General features: G+C 48.5%; 2 protein-coding genes and 1 long non-coding RNA gene across 8 annotated transcripts in view; 2 read left to right on the plus strand and 1 right to left on the minus strand.

Annotated features, from left to right (window-relative positions):
- Positions 1–18790, minus strand: part of LOC144280549 (uncharacterized) — a 107932-nt gene that overhangs the window by 19418 nt on the left and 69724 nt on the right. For 2 of the 4 annotated variants that reach the window (XR_013348963.1, XR_013348956.1), the window contains one exon: positions 14911–16850. The exons of the other annotated variants lie outside the window; for them this stretch is intronic. The gene's annotated coding sequence lies outside the window, so the exon portion shown is untranslated. Of the gene's footprint in view, positions 1–14910; positions 16851–18790 lie in introns of those variants that run through there. 4 annotated transcript variants of the gene reach the window in all.
- Positions 6534–8035, plus strand: LOC144324617 (uncharacterized). The gene is made up of 4 exons (XR_013390050.1): positions 6534–6589; positions 6743–6867; positions 7536–7614; positions 7800–8035. It is a non-coding gene; the product is annotated as an uncharacterized LOC144324617 (long non-coding RNA).
- The window catches only part of VTCN1 (V-set domain containing T cell activation inhibitor 1), a 55086-nt gene continuing 45228 nt past the window's right edge, over positions 8933–18790 (plus strand). For 2 of the 3 annotated variants that reach the window (XM_077842693.1, XM_077842694.1), the window contains exon 1: positions 8933–9068. In XM_077842693.1, coding sequence (XP_077698819.1) covers positions 9037–9068 — 32 coding nt within the window. In that variant the 5' untranslated portion in view covers positions 8933–9036. The remainder of the gene's footprint in view (positions 9069–18790) is intronic. The other variant, XM_077842695.1, reaches the window with a different exon arrangement.

Genomic DNA, 18790 nt, shown 5'->3' on the forward strand with positions numbered 1-18790 from the left:
AAGAATGAAAGTGGGGGCAAGAGGCAGAGGGAGAGGGCAGCCCTGGTGGTGCAGTGGTTTAGCGCCGCCTGCAGTCCAGGGCGTGATCCTGGAGACCCTGGATCGAGTCCCACGTCAGAGACCCTGGATCGAGTCCCACGTCAGGCTCTCTGTATGAAGCCTGCTTCTCTCTCTGCCTCTCTCTCTCTCTCTCTCTTTGTGTTTATGAATAAATAAATAAAATCTTTTAAAAAATTTTAAAAATTTAAAAAAAAATTAAAAAATAAAAGAGACAGAGGGAGACAGTCTTAAGCAGGCTCCATGCCCAGTGCAGAGCCTGACGTGGGGCTCAATCTCACAACCCTGAGATTGTGACCTTAGCCAAAATCAAGAATTGAACACTTAACTGACTGAGCGACCCAGGAGCCCCCACATTTATATTCTTAACTAACACATAACATAATCTTTCTCTATTTGGGAAAGTTGTTGTATTGGTCAGGATAGGCAAAGTTATGCCTAATTACAACCCAATTACAAACAAATCCTAATCTTAGTGGCTTTAAGAAGAAAAATTTATTTCATGCTACATTGCCCATCAGGTTTTGCCATAAGCTCTGCTCAGGGACATCAACTTTACTCAGGGACCTAGACTGATGAACCAGTCTCCATCTAGAACATTCCCAGTATCACACAGAAGAGAGATCATGACCAAACACAGACTGCCTCTTCCAGCATCTTCTCAGAAATAACACATCCTTTCTACTCTAGTGTCATTTGCAAAAGCAAGTCTCACAACCAATCTTGATGCCAATGGGATTGTCCCTTGAGGAGTGACAGCAAATATTTGGGAACAACAATTCAATCTTTCATAACTGTCCTTTCTGCTAATGTGCAGATTTGGAAAGAAACACACATGGAGTCTGCAGCCAGCTGGGGACCCCATCTCACCAGCTGGCTCAGGAACATCACTGCTAGCCTGTCGTTGTACCTGATGTCCCCAGGTCTTATACTCTGCTCAGATCAGAGGGCACAAGTATAGCCCAGAGCAGCAAAGGACAGAAAGGGAGGAACAGTGGGCCTCACCCAGGGGACTGTTGTGAGTTGAATTATGCCTTCCTAAAAAGATATATTGGAGTACCTACCCTCATTCCTGGTGCCTCAGAATGTTATCCTATTTGGAGATGGGGTCTTTATAGAGAGACTCAGGTTAAGATGAGATCATTAGGATGAGTAGTGATCCAATATGACTGATATCTTTACAAAAAGGGGAAATTAGGACACACACATGTACTGGGGGAAGATAGTGTGAATACGCAGGGGAAAGATAGCCATCCACAAGCCAAGGAAGGAGGTCTGGAAAAGATTCTACATTCAGAGCCCACAAAAGGAACCGGCCCTGACAACACCTTAGTGTCAGCCTTCCAGCCTCCAAGACCATGAGATGATAAGTGTCTGCCGTGCAAACTACCCAATTCTGGGTTACGGCAGCCTAGGCGAATGAATACAGGGAACACCTCCAGTTGCTTGGTAGGGGCTTCCTGGATGCTCTTTTAAAAGTGTTTCTGGTGCCACACTGGATGAGCAGGAAAGACATCCATGACCAACGATCGATGCTATTTATGAAAGTGAGCTTGGGAGCAGTATTGGATTTGGAATCAACTGGCCAGGAAATGCACCTGGGTTCTAGGATGTTGTGACTTTTCCAGGAAAACAGGGGCTTTGCTGAAAGATGAGGGAGGGAGCATGGAGAGCCAGCATAGCATCCACGGGGATATTGGTCCCTAGCCTTGCTCAGCAATAAAGCAATCAGCCCTTTACTAATAAGATAGCACTAGCAACTTGCAAGAGAAAGTCAAAGTCTCAAACAAGATGAGAGCTCCTTAATATTTCACCAGATGTCAGCATTCCCTTCAATTATCCTTTTTGAAGTTTTCTATATTAAGATGACAATGTCTGCTCTCCCCAGCTCTGCTGAGCATTATGAGATCTCTTCACCTCCAGCAGAGTATTATAAGACTCCAGAGCCCTGCTAACCACAAGGTGTCTCTCAGAGCAGATCTTAGAATGCACTAGTATATAAGAGAAAGCCTGAAATGTGCATGAAAAGGCACACAGGTGTGGGTATAATAGTTGCTTTTGGCATCTGAGGGCCCCCCTTTATTTCCTTTCTTCCTTTTTTATTTTATTTATTAGAGAGAGAGAAAGAGAGAGAGAGAGAGAACGTACATGCCCGGGGAGAGGACCAGGGGAGAGGCAGAGGCAAGGGAGAGGGAGAAGCAGGCTCCCCGATGAGCCTAAAACTGACACCAGGCTCCATCCCAGGACCCCCGGATACCAGGATCATGACCTGAAGCAAAGGCAGATGCTTAACTGACTGAGCCACCCAGTTGCCCATCTGTATTTCCTTCCTGATGGCACATTCAACAACAAACTTCTGTATGCTAGACCTGAGTCATTAGTGCGTGCATGTATATGTGTGTGTGTGACATGGCTCAGCATACTGGGTGCTCCATGGGACACCATTCCAATTTTTTTTAAAAGATTTTATTTATTTATTCATGAGAGACACACAGAGAGAGGAAGAGACACAGGCAGAGAGAGAAGCAGGTTCCACGCAGGGAGCCCGATATGGGACTTGATCCCAGGACTCCAGGACCACACCCCGGGGCCAAAAGCAGGCACTCAACTGCCAAGCCACCCAGGGCTCACCAACCATTCCAATTTTGGAAGCAAGGTAGCACTTCTGCTACTGACATCAGGGTTGATTCCACAGGCCACAGCAGTAGTAACCATGGCGAGATGACATCTGAAGGGACCTTAGAGGCAGTGATGCCAGAAAGAAACACGGAGCAGAATTGGATCCCTGGGTGGCTCAGCAGTTGAGCACCTGCCTTCGACTCAGGGTGTGATCCTGGAGTCCCGGGATCAAGTCCCACATTAGGCTCCGTGCATGGAGCCTACTTCTCTCTCTGCCTGTGTTTCTGCCTCTCTCTCTCTCTCTCTCTCCCTCTGTGTCTCTCATAAAGTAGTAAAAATTTAAAAATCTTAAAAAAAACCACACAAAGCAGAATAAGACTTAAGAAGAGCATTCTACTGCTTATATAACAAACCACCCCCAAAACTGTGGCTTGAAACACCACCATTTTACTCATTCATGATTATGTGGGTCAGTAATTTGGGCTGGGCTCAGCTGGGTGATTCTTCTTGTCATCCAAGGTCATTCATGCGGCACTAGCCACCTGACAGGTCAGCTGGGGACTGGGTGCTGTAGGGGATCTCAGCTGGGCTGGCTTTCTTCTGCTCCACAGGCTTTATCACAAGGTGGCAGAAGAGTCCTCAGCAGCCAGAGAGGGCAAGCCCAAATGCATTAGCACTTCCCAGGCCTCTGCTTGCATCACCCTTGCTAATATCCCAGTGGCCAAGCCCAGAGCCAGTGTGGGAGGAGATTGCACAAAGGTTTAGATCTAAGTAGCCATGATTCCTTGGGGGCCTTTCAGTGTAAGAATCTCCCACAGTTTGCTTTTCTGGGAACCTTTGTAAAAGGTGCAGAGATTCTCCAAGGTAAAATTTGCAGACAGCTAGAGCTTCTGCCTTAGAAAGTAGTGATAGCTTTATTACTTTCATTATTATGATCTCATCTATGTGCACAGGCAAGTAGGCCTGGAGAAACTCAAATGATGGGCCTCAGTCAAATCCCTTCATCTCTAAGGCTCAGTTTCCCATTTGTAAAACTCACCCTATACGGGTTATAGGAAGGATTGCATGAGTGTACAGCCTTTTGTGGAAAGTGCAAGGCCATCAGTGGGTATTCTATCAGCCAGGAGAGGCTAGGAGGGAAACTTTAATCTGGTGTACAGGGAAATGCACAGATACTCAATGAGAAGAGAGAGCTCTGCAAGACGGAACTGTTTAATGAGGTTTTGCGGGTTTTTAAAAAAGATTTTATTTATTTATTTGAGAGTGAGAGAAAGAGACAGAGCAGAAGCAGGGGAGCAGCAAGAGAGGGGAAAAGCAGGCTCTCTACTGAACAGGGAGCCCCACACAGGGCTCGATCCTAGGACCCTGGGATCATGACCTGGGCTGAAGGCAGACACTTAACCAACTGAGCCACCCGGGCGCCCCTAATGAATTTTTTAAAATTTAAATTCAATTTGCCAACATGTAGTATAACACCCAGTGCTCATCTCATCAAGTGCCCTCCTTAGTTCCCATCACCCAGTCACCCTATTCCTCCCCTTCCCTTCCATAACCCTCTTTTTGTTTCCCACAGTTAGGACTCTTATGGTTTGTCTTCCTCTCTACTTTTCCCCCACTCAGTCCCCCCCCCCTTCCCTTATGGTCCTTTTCACTATTTTGTATACTCCCTGTATGAGTGAAACCATATGCTGATTGTCCTTCTCTGACTGACTTACTTCAGTCAACCTAATACCCTCCAGTTCCCTCCACGTCGAAGCAAATGGTGGGTATTTGTCGTTTCTAATGGCTGAGTGATATTCCATTGTATACATAGATCACAGCTTCTTTATCCATTCATCTGTCAAAGGACACCGAGGCTCCTTCCACAGTTTGGCTATTGTGGCCTTTGCTGCTAGAAACATTGGGGTGCAGGTGTCCCAGCATTTCACCACATCTGTCTCTTTGGGGTAAATACCCAGTAGTGCAATTTCTGAGTTACAGGGTAGTTCTATTTTTAACTTCTGGAGGAACCTCCACACTGTTTTCTAGAGTGGCTGCATCCCCACCAACAGTGCAAGAAGGTTCCCCTTTCTCCACATCCTCATCAACATCTGTTGTTTCCTGTCTTGTTAATTTAGCCATTCTCACCCATGTAAGGTGGTAGCTAACTGTGGTTTTGATTTGTATTTCCCTGATGACGAGTGATGTGGAGCATTTTTTTCATGTGCCTGTTGGCCATGTGCTCTAATGAATTTTTTAAAAATTCATGAAAAGACCTTTTGGTTCAAGAGACATTAAGTTAGTCTTGGTCTCTCTGTCTCTCTCCCCAAGATCAGCAAGAAGAAAACAGAGTTTGTCTCTGTTTCACACATCTGCTTTCCTTTTGTGCCAATCTGAAATCGTTCCTCTACCTCGAATGCAACGTGTTCTCTCCTGCTCCGAGCAGTGTTGATCCAGTTCATGAGACATTGCCTCCAGAAAGTGTTTGATGGATCACACCCCACGCTGATCCCTGCTCACCCATCCATCAAACATTACCACGTCCCTTTAATGTGTCTGACACGGTGCTAGGACCCGGTGACACAAAGACGAATGAGGCATAGTTTTTATCCTCTGGCCTCTCACAGACTGGCGATCAGATAGATGCATAAACAGGAAGTAGCACTAGCACTGTGTGCTGTGAAAGAAAAATGTGCATTTTTTTTAAACAAATACATAATGATCCCTTATGCTGTTGCATGCCTAAGACTGGGGTGAAATACAAAAATGAATAAGATGCCTTTTCTATTTTTAAGGGGTGTCTAGGGCAGAAGCCAGACAAGTCAACAGTCACAATTGGGGAACATGAAAGCAAGCATGAGGTCCACGTGGGAACCCTGAGCATGGCACCTGCCAGATTGAAGCAGCCGGGGAAAGTTCTCCATAGAATTTATATCAAACAGGAAAAAACAGGGGTTGGACTCCAACCAGGCAGGACAGCATGCACAAAGGCAGAGTGGCTTGGGAGAGCGTGGCATTTTGGAGAAACCCAAAGCAACTCAGCATGCCTGGTACACAGCGTGAGCAGGGGGAAGGTGACAACAAAATAGTAAAGTCCACAGAGGTAGGCAGAGGCCAGGCCACAGGTAGTGGCTGGGGAACCATTGATCATTTTAACCTGGCAAGTGACCAGATTGGATTTGCATTTTAGAAAGATCACTCTAGCAGAGGTGGGTAGATGGGCACATACAGGAGCAGTCTGGGGGCAAGACAGTGACATAAGAGGCTGTTTAAAATTCACTTCAAATGGGAAATTATGAGGGATTGCATTTAGGTAATAATACTGAGGACAGAGAGAACGGGTGGATTTAGAAGCCATAAAGCAGCATTATGGGCTGAATTATGTCCTCCCCTGAAAAAATACACGTGTACCTCAGAATGTGACTGTTTGGAGAGACCTTTAAAAATGTGATAAAGTTAAAGGTCATTAGGGTGAGCTCTAATCCTATATGGTTGTTGTGCTTTTAAGATTAGCACACAGAGGGCAGGCCGGGTGGCTCAGCAGTTTAGTGCCACCTTAGCCCGGGGCGTGATCCTGGAGACCGGGGATCAAGTGCCACCTCGGGCTCCCTGCATGGAGCCTGTTTCTCCCTCTGCCTGTGTCGCTGCCTCTCTCTCTCTCTCTCTCTCTGTCTCTCATGAATAAATAAATAAAACCTTTAAAAAAAAAAAAAAGATTAAACACAGAGACACACAGAAGGAAAGCCACGAGAAGACACAGGGAGAAGACAGCTATCTACAAACCAAGGAGAGAGGCCTCAGAAGAAACCAATCCAGCTGATAGAATGTCTTGGACCTCCAGGCTCCAGAATTATAAGAAAATAAATTTCTATTGTTTAAGTCACCCCATCTGTAGTACTTCCCTATGGCACCCTGAGCAAACAAATACAAGCAGGTAGACTCGGAGACCTGGGGGCACCTGGATGTCCTGGGGCTGCATGGATATCCAGGAAGTGCACAAATGTAGGGGCTGAGGGAAGAGACCAGAAGGTGGCTTTCAGGTTTTTTATTTTGCCACCCCACATGTGATGCTGCCTCTTTCCAAAAGGTATAACTCAGGAGTGGTGGTGGGGTTGGAGATGGAAGATGGTGCCTTCTAGCTTGGAAACGTCCAGTTCCAGCTGGGACATGTGCATGGGTCCCTGTCGAACAATGAGTGGAGATGTCCACTAAGTAAGTGGACTCGTGAGGCTGGAGCTCACACAGGAGTGTGGGGATACGGATAATGGGATCTCCAGACGTAGGGGCAGTTGAAGCAAAGGACAGTCAGGGTCACCGCGGGAACATATGCGCTGTGAGAAGAGAAAGCAGAGGCCAGGAACCCCAGAGAACCCCACCACTTACAGGAGAAGCTAAGAACGATGGCCTGGGCATAGGACAGAGCGAAAGGTTTAGGCATTTCTCAGAGAAGAAAATGTCAAGAGAGGCTCTTGAATCCTGGGGAGATCAATGTCTCAAAGTCTCTATCTTTGTCTCTCTTTTTCACACACATACTTTCCTCTCCCTCTCTTTCTCTCTCTCTCTCTCTCTCTCTCTCTCTCTCACACACACACACACACACACACACACACCACAGACATTTATGTGGTTTTACCATCTTGCAATATTGGTCTGGTGCTTTGCAATGATCTTTCCATCATTTTATGTGCATCGCTCTTCAGGTTATAGAGTCAGAACCAGAGCAATGTCTGTCTACTTCTCCAGAGGCATCAGAAGGCCTTTAGCATTATGTCCCCAGCCCCCCTCATGGTGGGTGGGCTCCTCCGGCCAGCCCGCAAACATTGGTCCCTTTCTCACTCCCACAGGGGCATGTCACAGGGTCGTCTTGGTTTTTCCTCCAGGGCCTGCTAAGCCCATCCTGTAGTGATGATGAATGACTGATGGACATAGACTCAGTGGCCCTGCTCCGGGACATTTGAGGTGAAGACGCTCTTTTTAAGCCTTTTTGAGGAGTTGGGCAGAAACCTTGTGCCTTTGGGGTGGGGTCAGCTGTATAGGAACTGTGGAAATCCCTGCTCCTGCTCCCACTTACCCAGCCTCCCAGACCTGGGGAAGTCCAGTTGGCGCAAACACTTCATAGGTTCCTGGTGTTCCCTTTATTCAAGTCTGGGGAAAGGAAGGCGCGTGGACTCCCCTCTCATGGACTCCTCACTTCAATCAATGCCTTGAAGAAAGGTAATTCGCCCAGAGTTGCAGTTCTTAATTAAGAACTTAGGATGTGGGGGAGCCTGGCTGGATCAGCCTGAGTTCCTTGATCTTGATCTTGAGCTCATGAGACCCCTGAGATCTTGATCTCAGGGCCATGAGTTCAAGCCCCGCGTTGGGTGTAGAGATTAGCAAAAACAAAATAAAAAATAAAAAAATAAAAAAAGAATCCAGGGTGTGGGCCTGGCTCTGGGTGACTCTAAAGATCTCACCATTGTTAAACTCCGTCTCCCCTGTGGTCTCCCCGGTTCTGCCTTCCTGTCCCACATCCTCCAAGCCTATCCCAGCAGCCCACAAGCCAACACTGAACTCATGCGCTGAAACAACACGGTGCGAGCCAGAGGGCTTTATGCCTTAAGAACTTCTGCCTCCTGGGAAATCTGAGTGCTGGGTAAGATGTCAGAGATCGCTCCTTCCAGCCCACTCACCCGCAGCAAGAGCTCCTGGGCAGCGCCAGCCAGTGTCCCTGGGGTGTGAAGGTGCCCGCGAGGCGGGCAGGGCCCAGCCTCTCCCCCTTGCTCCGAGAAGAAGCCCCACGAGGTCTGCCCACCCGGCCGGGCTGTCTCAGGGGCCCGGGGCCAGCTCAGCCCTCGGTGACACCAGCGCCCCGTCCTCCCGGCCACAGAGGTGCGGCCCCTCCTTGAGAGTCCACACCAGTGGGGGCCGCCTGTGTCTGAGCATCACCTGCCCCCGGGGCTGGGGACTGGGCCTCCCGGCTCCCTGGCGGGCCCTGACACTTGGAGCTGTTCCAGTCCTTTCTCGGGTGATCAATCGCCAGCCCCGAGCTCCCTCCAGAGTCGGGAGGCGAAGACGTGCCCCGCATGCAGGGCCCTGGGCGGCCGTGCCCCCCCCCCCCCCCCCCCGCAGGTGGAGGCTCCCGCGGCTGGGAGGGCCCCTGTGCCTGCGGGGACTGGTGCCGGCAGCTGCTTCCTCATACCTGGGCCGGCCCCGCCGCCCCACTGCGGCCGAGGCGCTATTTAAGGCGGTCGCCCCGGAGCGGGAGCCGGAGCCGGAGCCGGAGCCGGAGCCGGAGCCGGAGCCGGAGCCGGAGCCGGAGCTGCGGTGAGTCACGGCCCAGCAGGCGGCGGCTCCTGGACCCCAGCGCCCACCTCGCGGCGAGGCGCGCTTCCCCCGGCCATGGCCTCCCCGGGGCAGATCATCTTCTGGAGGTAGCGTCTGCTTGTCCGTCTTCGCAGTCGGGGGGAGGTCTGTGGGGGGCGCTGAGCACCACCGGGCTGCCTTCTGGCGCTGGCAAGAAGCCTGGCCGGACCAGAGCCTCGCCAGATGGGACCTCGCAGCACAGCCCGGCCGCCCAGGGCTCTACGCAGGGTTGGGCTGGGTTTCCACCACCGGGGGTGGCACCTGCCGGGGCAGCTCCGATCGGGGAGTGTGTGTGTGGGGGGGGGGGGCTGAGAGCATCCCAGACGGGGAGGCTCTTGCGGGGCACCCAGCATGGTGGCCTGGAGCTGCTGCTGGGGTGGAAGGGAACCGGTGACCGATGATGGGGAGGATGCAGGCAAGTGCGCTGTGTGGCCCCCAGGATGAAGCAGGTGAGCAGCTCTGACCCTTCTGTGCGGGTGTGACTTCCCGGTACTGCTGCCTACCCCAGCCAACACCCTCCCACCACCCCCAACTCCAGGATGGGGTCCCTAGTTCTCCAGAGGCTCCCTGGAGAGGAGAGCCCTGCTGCTGGCTGCTGCTGCTGCTGCTGCTGCTGCCGAGGCCTGAGTCTGCCCACCCTGGGGTCTAGGCCAGAGTAGGAAAGGACGCAGGAAGAAAGAACAGGGAAGGCGCAAATGGCAGGAAGCTAGTAGAGCTGAGAGGATGGAGAGCCCAGAGCTGAGAGGAGGGGTGAGCCTAACCCCCCTGCAGGAGGAAAGAAGAAAGCCTATCCCTTACATTTTGCTCCTCCCACTTAGCTACCTCTAGTTGCTTATTCTTCCCTCAGGACATCACTTCCCTTTACAGAAAGAGCTGGAGAGTGAAGGAAGGGTTTTCCCCGAGAGGGCTGGTGATTCAATGTCTGACACAACTGATGACGGTTTTTAGGAAGACGGGTACCTGTCAGGTCTCAGGGTTGTTTGAGAGATCAGTCCTCTAATTTCTAGATATCTTTTCCAGGGAGAGGAAAAGAAGGGGGTGATGGAGGAAAGCTCAGGTTAACAGTGAAGTTTGTGAAGAGGCTGAGGGGATATGACTTCCCAGCAGCAGCCTAGAATATTCTCTCCCTTAAAACAAAATAGCCGCTCCTTCACTTGTGTCCATCTGCAATAGCTAGTCCTGCAGCAGGGGTTGGCAGGGACAGGGTGAGAGGTGGTTTCTGGGGGCCAGTAGGGTGTTGGGCAGCACTCCCCTTCCTGTGGCTCGTGAGGACACTGCTCCCAGGAGGTAGGGCTTCCACTGAGGCTTTTCTGCCCTGCAAGAACGCCCAAGGAAGCACCGACGTCAGAGGAACTGGTGTGCCAGCATCTTCATCTCCATGCCCTGGGCTAGGTAGGTGCTTTACAGAAGTCTCCTTTAATCCTCATGGTAGCCTGTGAGAGTTCATTATCACCTCAGAGAAGTTAAGTCATGTGCTCAAGGCCACACACTGTGCAAGCAGGGCAGCATTTACATCCACTCTATCTCTGAAACCCAAGCTCTCTCCTCTGGGGCATGCTCGCCCCCACTCCCCTCCCTGACCTAGACTCCCCCTCCCCCAACCCCCATTCCTCCATTCTGGTTCCATAGATGGGAAACACTCCTCAAGCAACAAGTGGCTCTGTTGTTCCAAGGATGGATGTGTGGGCTTTCTAATAATACATTATAACCAGCCTGACTGGTTTGGTGGGAGGATTAGCAGGAAGTGGGTGTTCAAAACGCATATTCCCCCACCCTTTAGAGACCAAGTGGAATCAACAGAGGCTCTTCTGGTTGGCCCTAGCATGCCTCATTAGCTATTCATACTCTGCAATTGCAAAAGCAATGACAAGCCGCAAGGGCGGCAGATCTTTTGTGCAAAGAGGCCACCAGGAAGAGGGTCAATGGGCAGGCTTGGTGGGAAGCAGGTCTGGAGAATTCATCCCAGGGAGCCTACCTAGGGGAACCCAGTATCCACTCTTGGCCCTAACAAACCCTCTTTATTTGCCATAATTTTCTCAATTCATAATAATTCCTTTTATTGAGGTGATCATTACCATTGGTGATGCAGGAGAGCTTATGAGAGGGCCTGCCATGCTTCACAGACCCGCTAGTGCATTTACTCTCTTAATTACCAGAGAGCTTAATACCTTCAAGTCTCATGCTCAAAAATGTATGCCACTCAGACATGGAATACTGTTTCTACTGTGCCTGACCTTCTTGGTATATTTAAGTACCATATGATCAGAATTCTCCTCCCCTCTTCCCATTATGGCTGTCAACGAGAACAGCATTTGCCCATGGAACATTTGTTGAGTACCTGCTAGGAGTGCAAGTCATGATCCCTGCTCAAAGAGGTTATATTCTGCTCAACACTAACTGAGTATCTACTATATGAAGGGCATTAGACCAGGCACTGGGGCAAAGGCAGCTATGATATTGATGAAATTATAGCCTAGTGGAGGAGAAGGCCTCCCAAACAGATCATTCCAACCTGCTGTTCATTAAGTCAAGAGATAGTAAGGGCAGGAGGCAACAGCAGCCTTCCCTAACCTGAGGCTTTGAGGGAGGTTTTCTGAGCCAGTTGATGGCTGGGCTAAGTCTGGAAGGATGAGTTAGTGTGATCCAGGTGAAGAAGGGTAGGAAGGACAGACACTCTATGCAAAGAAAAGAAAAGAAAAGAATAGAATAGAATAGAACTCATGGACCAGCATCGGGTGTTGGAAAGCTACAAGCTACTCTCCTATCATCATTAAATTATGAAGCATGAGGCAGGGAGTGCTAGGATGAGGCAGGATAGGCCGAGTCAGGTCATGCTGGGCCTCATCTGCCAGGCTCAAAGTTAGGGATTTGTTGTTGTGATGAGGAGCCAAAGAAGGCTCTCAACCAGGGGGATCTTGGTGGTTTTCATCTTAGGTGGGTAACTCCAAAGGTAGCATGAGGATAAATCCACTCTATCCCTGAAACTCCAGGGCATTGAGCCTGGAGGTCAGGAGAAATAGTAGGGAAATAGTTGCCATCAGAAGGGTAGAGAATAATGAGGACTTGAAGTAGAGAATGATAGCAGGGATCCAAAGGGGAAAATAAATTCCAGAAACGTTTAGAACTTAAAATCAGTAATATATGATAACTGAATGGAGGGGCAGGTAGAGTGGTGCAGAGTAGGACTAGGTGAGGCAAAAGGCGGAGCCTGGACAGAATGAGTTGGGGAAGAATGAGGAGAGATGAGAGCTAGCTAACTCTCATACATGACGAATTTGAGATTCCCCTGGGACCTCCAGTTGGAGATGCTCAACAAGAAGTGGAAAGCATGAGGCTGAAACTGGAAGAAGTCAGGGCTGGAGATAGCAATTGAGTGTCAATGACTCACAGGCAGGGAACAGTCACCTCAGATGTCTTCTGAGGAAAGCACATAGAGAGGAGCAAGGAGCCAGGAATGGGAAGCTAAAGGAAATCAACTTTTCAAGATGGGCAGAGGAAGACGAGTCAAAGAAAGAGCTGGGAGTACGTGGTGGGAGAGGTAGAAAGAGACCAGGATGGACAAGTCTCAGGGATGTCAACAGAGCAAAGTTTCATAGAGGTCACAGGGCTGGAAGAGGTGTCATTCAGGCTCAGTAAGGTCTGGTGCTGATAGAGAAATCCAACCCAGATGAAAATAAGGCCTATGCAGCATTTCAGGAAACTCATATGGCTTTGCCCAGAAAATGAAGGCCAAGTAGATCCTGTACTCAAATGAGGCCAAGAAGGGACAGGGGTGTCTCTGAGTCTAGCTCATGAGTGCCTCGAGTGCACACAGTCGGCAGAGAACACCAGATAGCTAAAACATCTGGTAGCTCCCCTTCCTGAAAGCAAAGACACGACTGTAGCAGAAGTGAAGCCCAGCTGGCACAGATTTCAAATTATTATTCTGCTTTCCTTCCCTCCATCCTTCTCTCCCTCCCTCCCTTCTTTCCTTCCTTCTTTTTCCCTGGGTTCTTCATCTATCTTATTCTGACTCTTCTATCTGAGGTGAGTTCTTTGGAGCATTAGCATTTAAGACTGGGAGGAGGTCACCAGCAACAACGGGATGCATGAAGACCTGTCAAAGGAAGGAAGTTACTGGGTGGAGAGGGAGCAGGAATCTTTTTACCAGAAGAAGGTGCGTGAAACACACAACGAGGGAGGCTAGAACATGAGCAGTTCAAGGAGCTTTGCTCCACAGTCCTGGTTTCCTGTTGCCCCTGAGTTTTCAAGCTGCAGCTGGCTCAAACACCCCAGACATTAGTGGCCAGAGCAAACAGGGCTTGACAACGCACAATGAAAGTTTGCCTGAAAATCATGAAAGGCCTGGCTTGGGGTGGATCTCAGCACAGGCTACAATGATGCTTGAAACCCCACTGAGATGGGCCTAACTTTTGGACTCTCTCAGCCTATCAGGTCTAAGACTTCGGGGCCTCTGGGGCCCATCCTCATGAACAGGACAGGAAGTTTAGAAAATGAGATACAACTGCACCTTGGAAGAAAGACTTAAACAGGTTGTACTTGTGTTCCTGCCCCTATCAGAGGTACATCATCTTCTGAGCCTGGCCCTATTTCCCCATTTCTACCTCTTCCAATGCCACCCCTCTCTCTCAGCCTTCAGTTTGAATGGCATTTCCACTTTGAAGTCTTCCTGGATCTTTCTGGTTGCAGTTAATTGCTCCTTTTATGTTCATGGTTGGCCACGTTGGTGGATTTCTGTTCCTGCTACCCTCAGTAGGGTTAGCCTTTTGGGGTTCTGGCCTTTGTCCCATTCACTGTTGTATGGAGGCAGTGTAGCACCAGGGCTACAATCTGGGCTCTGGAATCAGACTATCTGGTTCAAATCCTTCTGCCATCTTGAACACTTACCCTCCATGAGCCCCAATTTCCCTATCTGTACAATGGGGACAATAGTACCTAACTCCTAGGGTTATGTGAATGACATGGGATGATTATGTGCCTGGCACATCCTAAGACCTCTATACATGTTAGCTATTGCTAGAGTCATTATTTGCAATTCTACAATGCCCAACACATGACTAGCTCTCTGCAAGAACTTATTAACCTCAACTCTATGATCCCACTGGCCCTCCCATCCCTTGAATAGATGTTCTCGTGAGACTATATTTTGGATAATTGCCAATGGGGTCACCTAAAGATAGTTAACTCTAACAACACTCTGGAGAATAGTCAGAGTTTTCTAGATTCTTGTTTTGGAAAAAAAATCACCTCTATTGTTTATGAGTCTGACACTAATCCATCTCTCAACCCGAGAATGACTATAGTTTAGAATAAATGTCTGGCTCTGCCAGTATCAAGCATGAAATCAGATGAGGTGAGTGAGGAAGATCCTTGTGTGTACAAGCTCAGCATCTCCATCTTTCTGATGAGGCACTTTTGGCATCAAGAGCCACAACCTCCAGGGGGCAGTTGGAGCTATGGAGATCTGACCAAGCACTAGGTAATGGTTAATTAGCTAAACCACCCCACACTCCTAATTATCTCCATTTCCCAGATGCAAATATTGAGGCAAGACGACTTGCTCAATGTCTCCCAGCCGGCCAATGGTAGGAACCCGCTAGTTCCCACCTAGACCTTCATACTGACTATTACTAGAAAAGAATCTTTCTAATCAGCTCTCTTTCCTCTCCTGTCACTTGAAGCAAAACCCATCTCATCGCTGGCAAAATTCACTTCCTCTGGGACAAGTGACTGCCAGGGTTCTTAACCACTAAGGAAGGAGCTGTCCCCAGAACAGGCTAGAGCCTTTGGATTATTGGCCCCTGGTTTGCAGTATTTCAAGTAGCAAACAGCCACTTGAGCTCTAGATAAATGAGCTCAGGAGGAAAAAGTGACTGAAACTCAGAATTACATACTTTCAGAACTTGAAAATTCAGATAGTACACCCCCTCATTTTTATTGCTGAGACAATGAAAATAAATTGTGTGCCTTGCCCAAGGGTCATGCAGCTTAAAAAATGAGTACAACAGAGCTCTTTCAATAATTCTATGTTGCTCAGTGTCCCCAGCTAAACAGTGTGTTGGATCACAGCCAACCACGATTTACCCAACAGCAAGGGCCCCCACATTGGAGGGACTAAAGCTTCCTTTATATTTGCCTTTGACACATGAAGAAGTAGAAATAATGTTGGTCCTGGAATTAATCTGACCTGTGTTCATATTCTAGGTCTTTACTTCCTAGCTGGGTATTTTACTCGACTCCTCTGTGTCTTCATTTCTTCCCCAGGAAACTGGGATTAATAACAATACCTACTTTATAGAGCTGTTGTCAAGACTAAACGAGTTAACCCACAGGAGATGTTGAGAGAGGCACCTGGCACCCATAGCACTTTATGTAGGAGTTACTCTTATTCAGTTACTCCCACCCGCTGTTTTTACAGAATAACAAAGTGATTTGGAGGGAGGGAGGGGAAGGACGAGTCCCACAGTGGCAGCGGGGGCTGAAGGGAGCTCAGCGTTGAATTGTTCTGGGGCTTCATTCAACTGGAGATACCTTCTTTTCTAGTCCGTGTCGCATGAGATCTGGGAACATCCCTGGCCCCCTAAGGTGGCAATACCATCTACAACACTTCAGAGTTCAATCTCCAGACAGCAGCACCAGTAGCACCACCTGGGGCTGTTAGAAATGCAAATTATCACAGGTACCCCTCCCCCCAAGACCCACTGAATCACAGCAGGAGGCAGGGCCCAGCAACGCATTTTGGCAAGCCATCCAGGTGATGCTGATGTGTCTCAGGTTCCAGGAGCTCTGTGTTAGCATTCTCTCCACGCTCCTTGGTTCCTTGTGGAAAGCATGAGGATTTCCTCCAGACAGAGATAAATTTCACCTGGGATCATTTATCATCCCACATTTCTCCTTAAGAAATGTTCTAAAGAGGGACAGATGGGCCTTGATGAAAACAAAGAGAAAAACATGAAGTTGCTGCAGGTAAGAGGCCCAGGTCATATTTCTCTTTATATTAGTTTTCCGCAATCCCAAGCCATCTGCCTGGAACGGTTCAGATTTACTAGCCCATCACTTCCAAATGTATTCCTACTACTCCCAGCACAGCAGTAGTGGGAGAAAGGGCAGACGGTTTCCCCTCTTTTTCTGCAGGTTTAGAATGAAAAATTTCATCAAATAAAAACCATGAAAGATTTGAGAAAGGGAGAGAGCTTCCATAAAATTTAGGGGTATTGTCTCTTTTAGCTTCCTATGGGCTCCTCATTGTGCTCTCACCCCCACCCCCCACCACGAAACAGCCATTTCCACCTCTTCAGTCTTGTTGCAAGGCTGCCGTTCTCACCTCCCACCCCAGCCTCAGATGATTATCTTGCTGTATCCTTCGCTGAGAAAATGAGTCTGCAGACAGGTACTCCTTCATCTTTCCACTTCCAAAACTACCCGCTACACTCACTTGTGCCCTTTTTCTTTGCCTTCTTTCCTGGTATGGAGGCAACCCCTCTGTGCCCTGGATCCATGGGATCCATCCAATCTTGCCTGCTGTTCCAGAACACCTCTGCCAGCCAGCACCCACAATCCTCCCTCTGCTCTTCTTTCGTCCCCGTCACCATGCAGCCCACAGTCAGTATTTGCTATCTGCTAGGGAAAACCCTCTCTCAGCCTTCATGCTTCTCCAGCTTCCACCTCATGTGTCTTTTCCCTTCTCAACAAACTTGCCAAAAGAGCTGTCTGGAGTTACTGATCTGAGATTTGTAGCATCATGGAGGGAGTAGGATGTGGTTCCTAGCACAGACTGGAGCCAGGCTGCCACTTTCTAGCCATTTGGACTTGGGCAGATTATTTATTCTCTTTGTGCCTGGATTCCTCATCTACAAAGTGAAAATGATATTAGAATCTGCATAATAAGGCTGTGAGAATTATGTGAATTCATACACGTAAAACACTTAGCAGATGCTTATTGTAAACCATGATTTTGTCCTCACTATGCCAAGGTATTGCTCCTGTCAATGCCAAACCTAATGTGGACTTCTCTGTTTCTATTTTCACAACAGCATTCAGCACAGCTGTCCCATTATCTACTTCTTGATTTCTTTTCTTGGTTCCCATGATACTAGACTCTCCTGATTCTGCCCTCTGCCCCTGTGACACTGGTATGGTCTCTTGGGGTTCACCTCTGCTTCTCTATGCCTGGTCCTGGTCTGGATATAGCTGCCCGCCCCCCACTCCCCCCCCAACCCCCCCCCCCCCCCCCCCCCCCCCCGGCCTCTGCTGCCCCACATAATTGGAAGCGAACCAGGATCTTCCTCCGGGAACCTGCTCTGGTATGAGGACTTTGATTCATTTCCTCCTATATTTGATGGTTTGCTCTACTCTGCTAAAAAGCCTCAGGATCCAGAAACAAAATATAACAGTAGAGGGACAATTATCCTTTAAAGGGGCTGGCATAAGCTTCGGGGTTGGGATATAGTTCCATAAGGATGCTAGGGTAAGTCATGAACTAGCAAGTGCTGTGTAGGAGGATGGCCACATTGGGCCACCCTTCGTGGAAACAGCCTCAGTGCCTAGCAGGATTCTCCCATCTGCCTGCTTCTTATTCTACTCAACCCATTATCCTGTTGCATGAAAGCATCATGGAGTCCAAGTGACATGCATGATTCCAACACCTTATAATCTCTGTATTTAAGTACCTAAGACAGTGGTTCCCAAAGTGAGTCCAAAGGACACTGATACTGCAACAAAATTTTCCCCAGATGAGTTCTGTAGTCAAGCAAGTTTGGAAGTGTTGAATATTATTGGGTTGGACCATATGAAATTGTCAATGCTCAATTGTTTCTGACCTACAGAAATGGTCATTTCAAATGGCCCAACCTAAAATGTACTCTTCTGGGACATTCACTTAGGCATATTAGCATATTAAAGTCCTAAAGGTAAAGAAATCTGTTTGATTGTGATGGATGCAATGTTATGCAAATGTAATCCTTTTAAAAATTATTAATTTAATGCTTATTAATAAACATCGGGACATACTTCAGGAGACTATGGGCCAGAGTAATTAGGAAAGAACAGAAGTCATGCATAGAATAAAGCACATTAACGTGGGAGCCTGGGAACAGGATCAAGGGCTGAGCAAATGCATGGGAGGGAAAGAACAGGCTGGTATTTTCCATCCTGAGAATGCGCACCCATCTTTGATACCCAAAGTCATATTCCTCAGACCTTCTCTTTGTACTGTAATTCTTCCTTGATCAACCTTCTTCCAAATAGACTTTTTTTGTGTGTGTGTAACTGACTTCTGCCCTTTCTTCCCTTCAAAAGCATAGGGAGGATTCATGAGGTGACATCAGTGACTCACCCCATAATCCTCAAATGACAGATACTAAATAAACAGGAGTATTATTTTGACTGCCCTTTCATTAGTATCATTATTAATTAGTTCATCTTTTCTGGGAATTATCATCAACCCAGTTCATAGGTGTTCATCTAATTTGCTTACAACTCGGAAATAAGTTCAGTTAATCTGGATGCGGTGCCTCAGGGAGCATCTCACATATGCTCTATCAAAGATGTGGGCACATGGCCAGATTTGAATTTGTTGCTCTGCAGGCACCAGAGTCAAATGTCCATGACAGAGCATGAAATTGGATGGGGTAGAATCAGGTGGAGGAGAGTGAGACAGGGCTTGGGCAGGACTAAATCCTCAGTGCTTCCACCCCACCCCCACCCCCACCCCCACCGTCCCACTGTCTGGAGTTCTTCCCACAAGAGAGCCTTTAACAGGTTTCTCTGTCATTCACATGCTGGCTAATGG

The sequence above is a fragment of the Canis aureus genome, chromosome 12 (assembly GCF_053574225.1).
Source record: "Canis aureus isolate CA01 chromosome 12, VMU_Caureus_v.1.0, whole genome shotgun sequence".
NCBI lineage: Eukaryota > Metazoa > Chordata > Mammalia > Carnivora > Canidae > Canis > Canis aureus.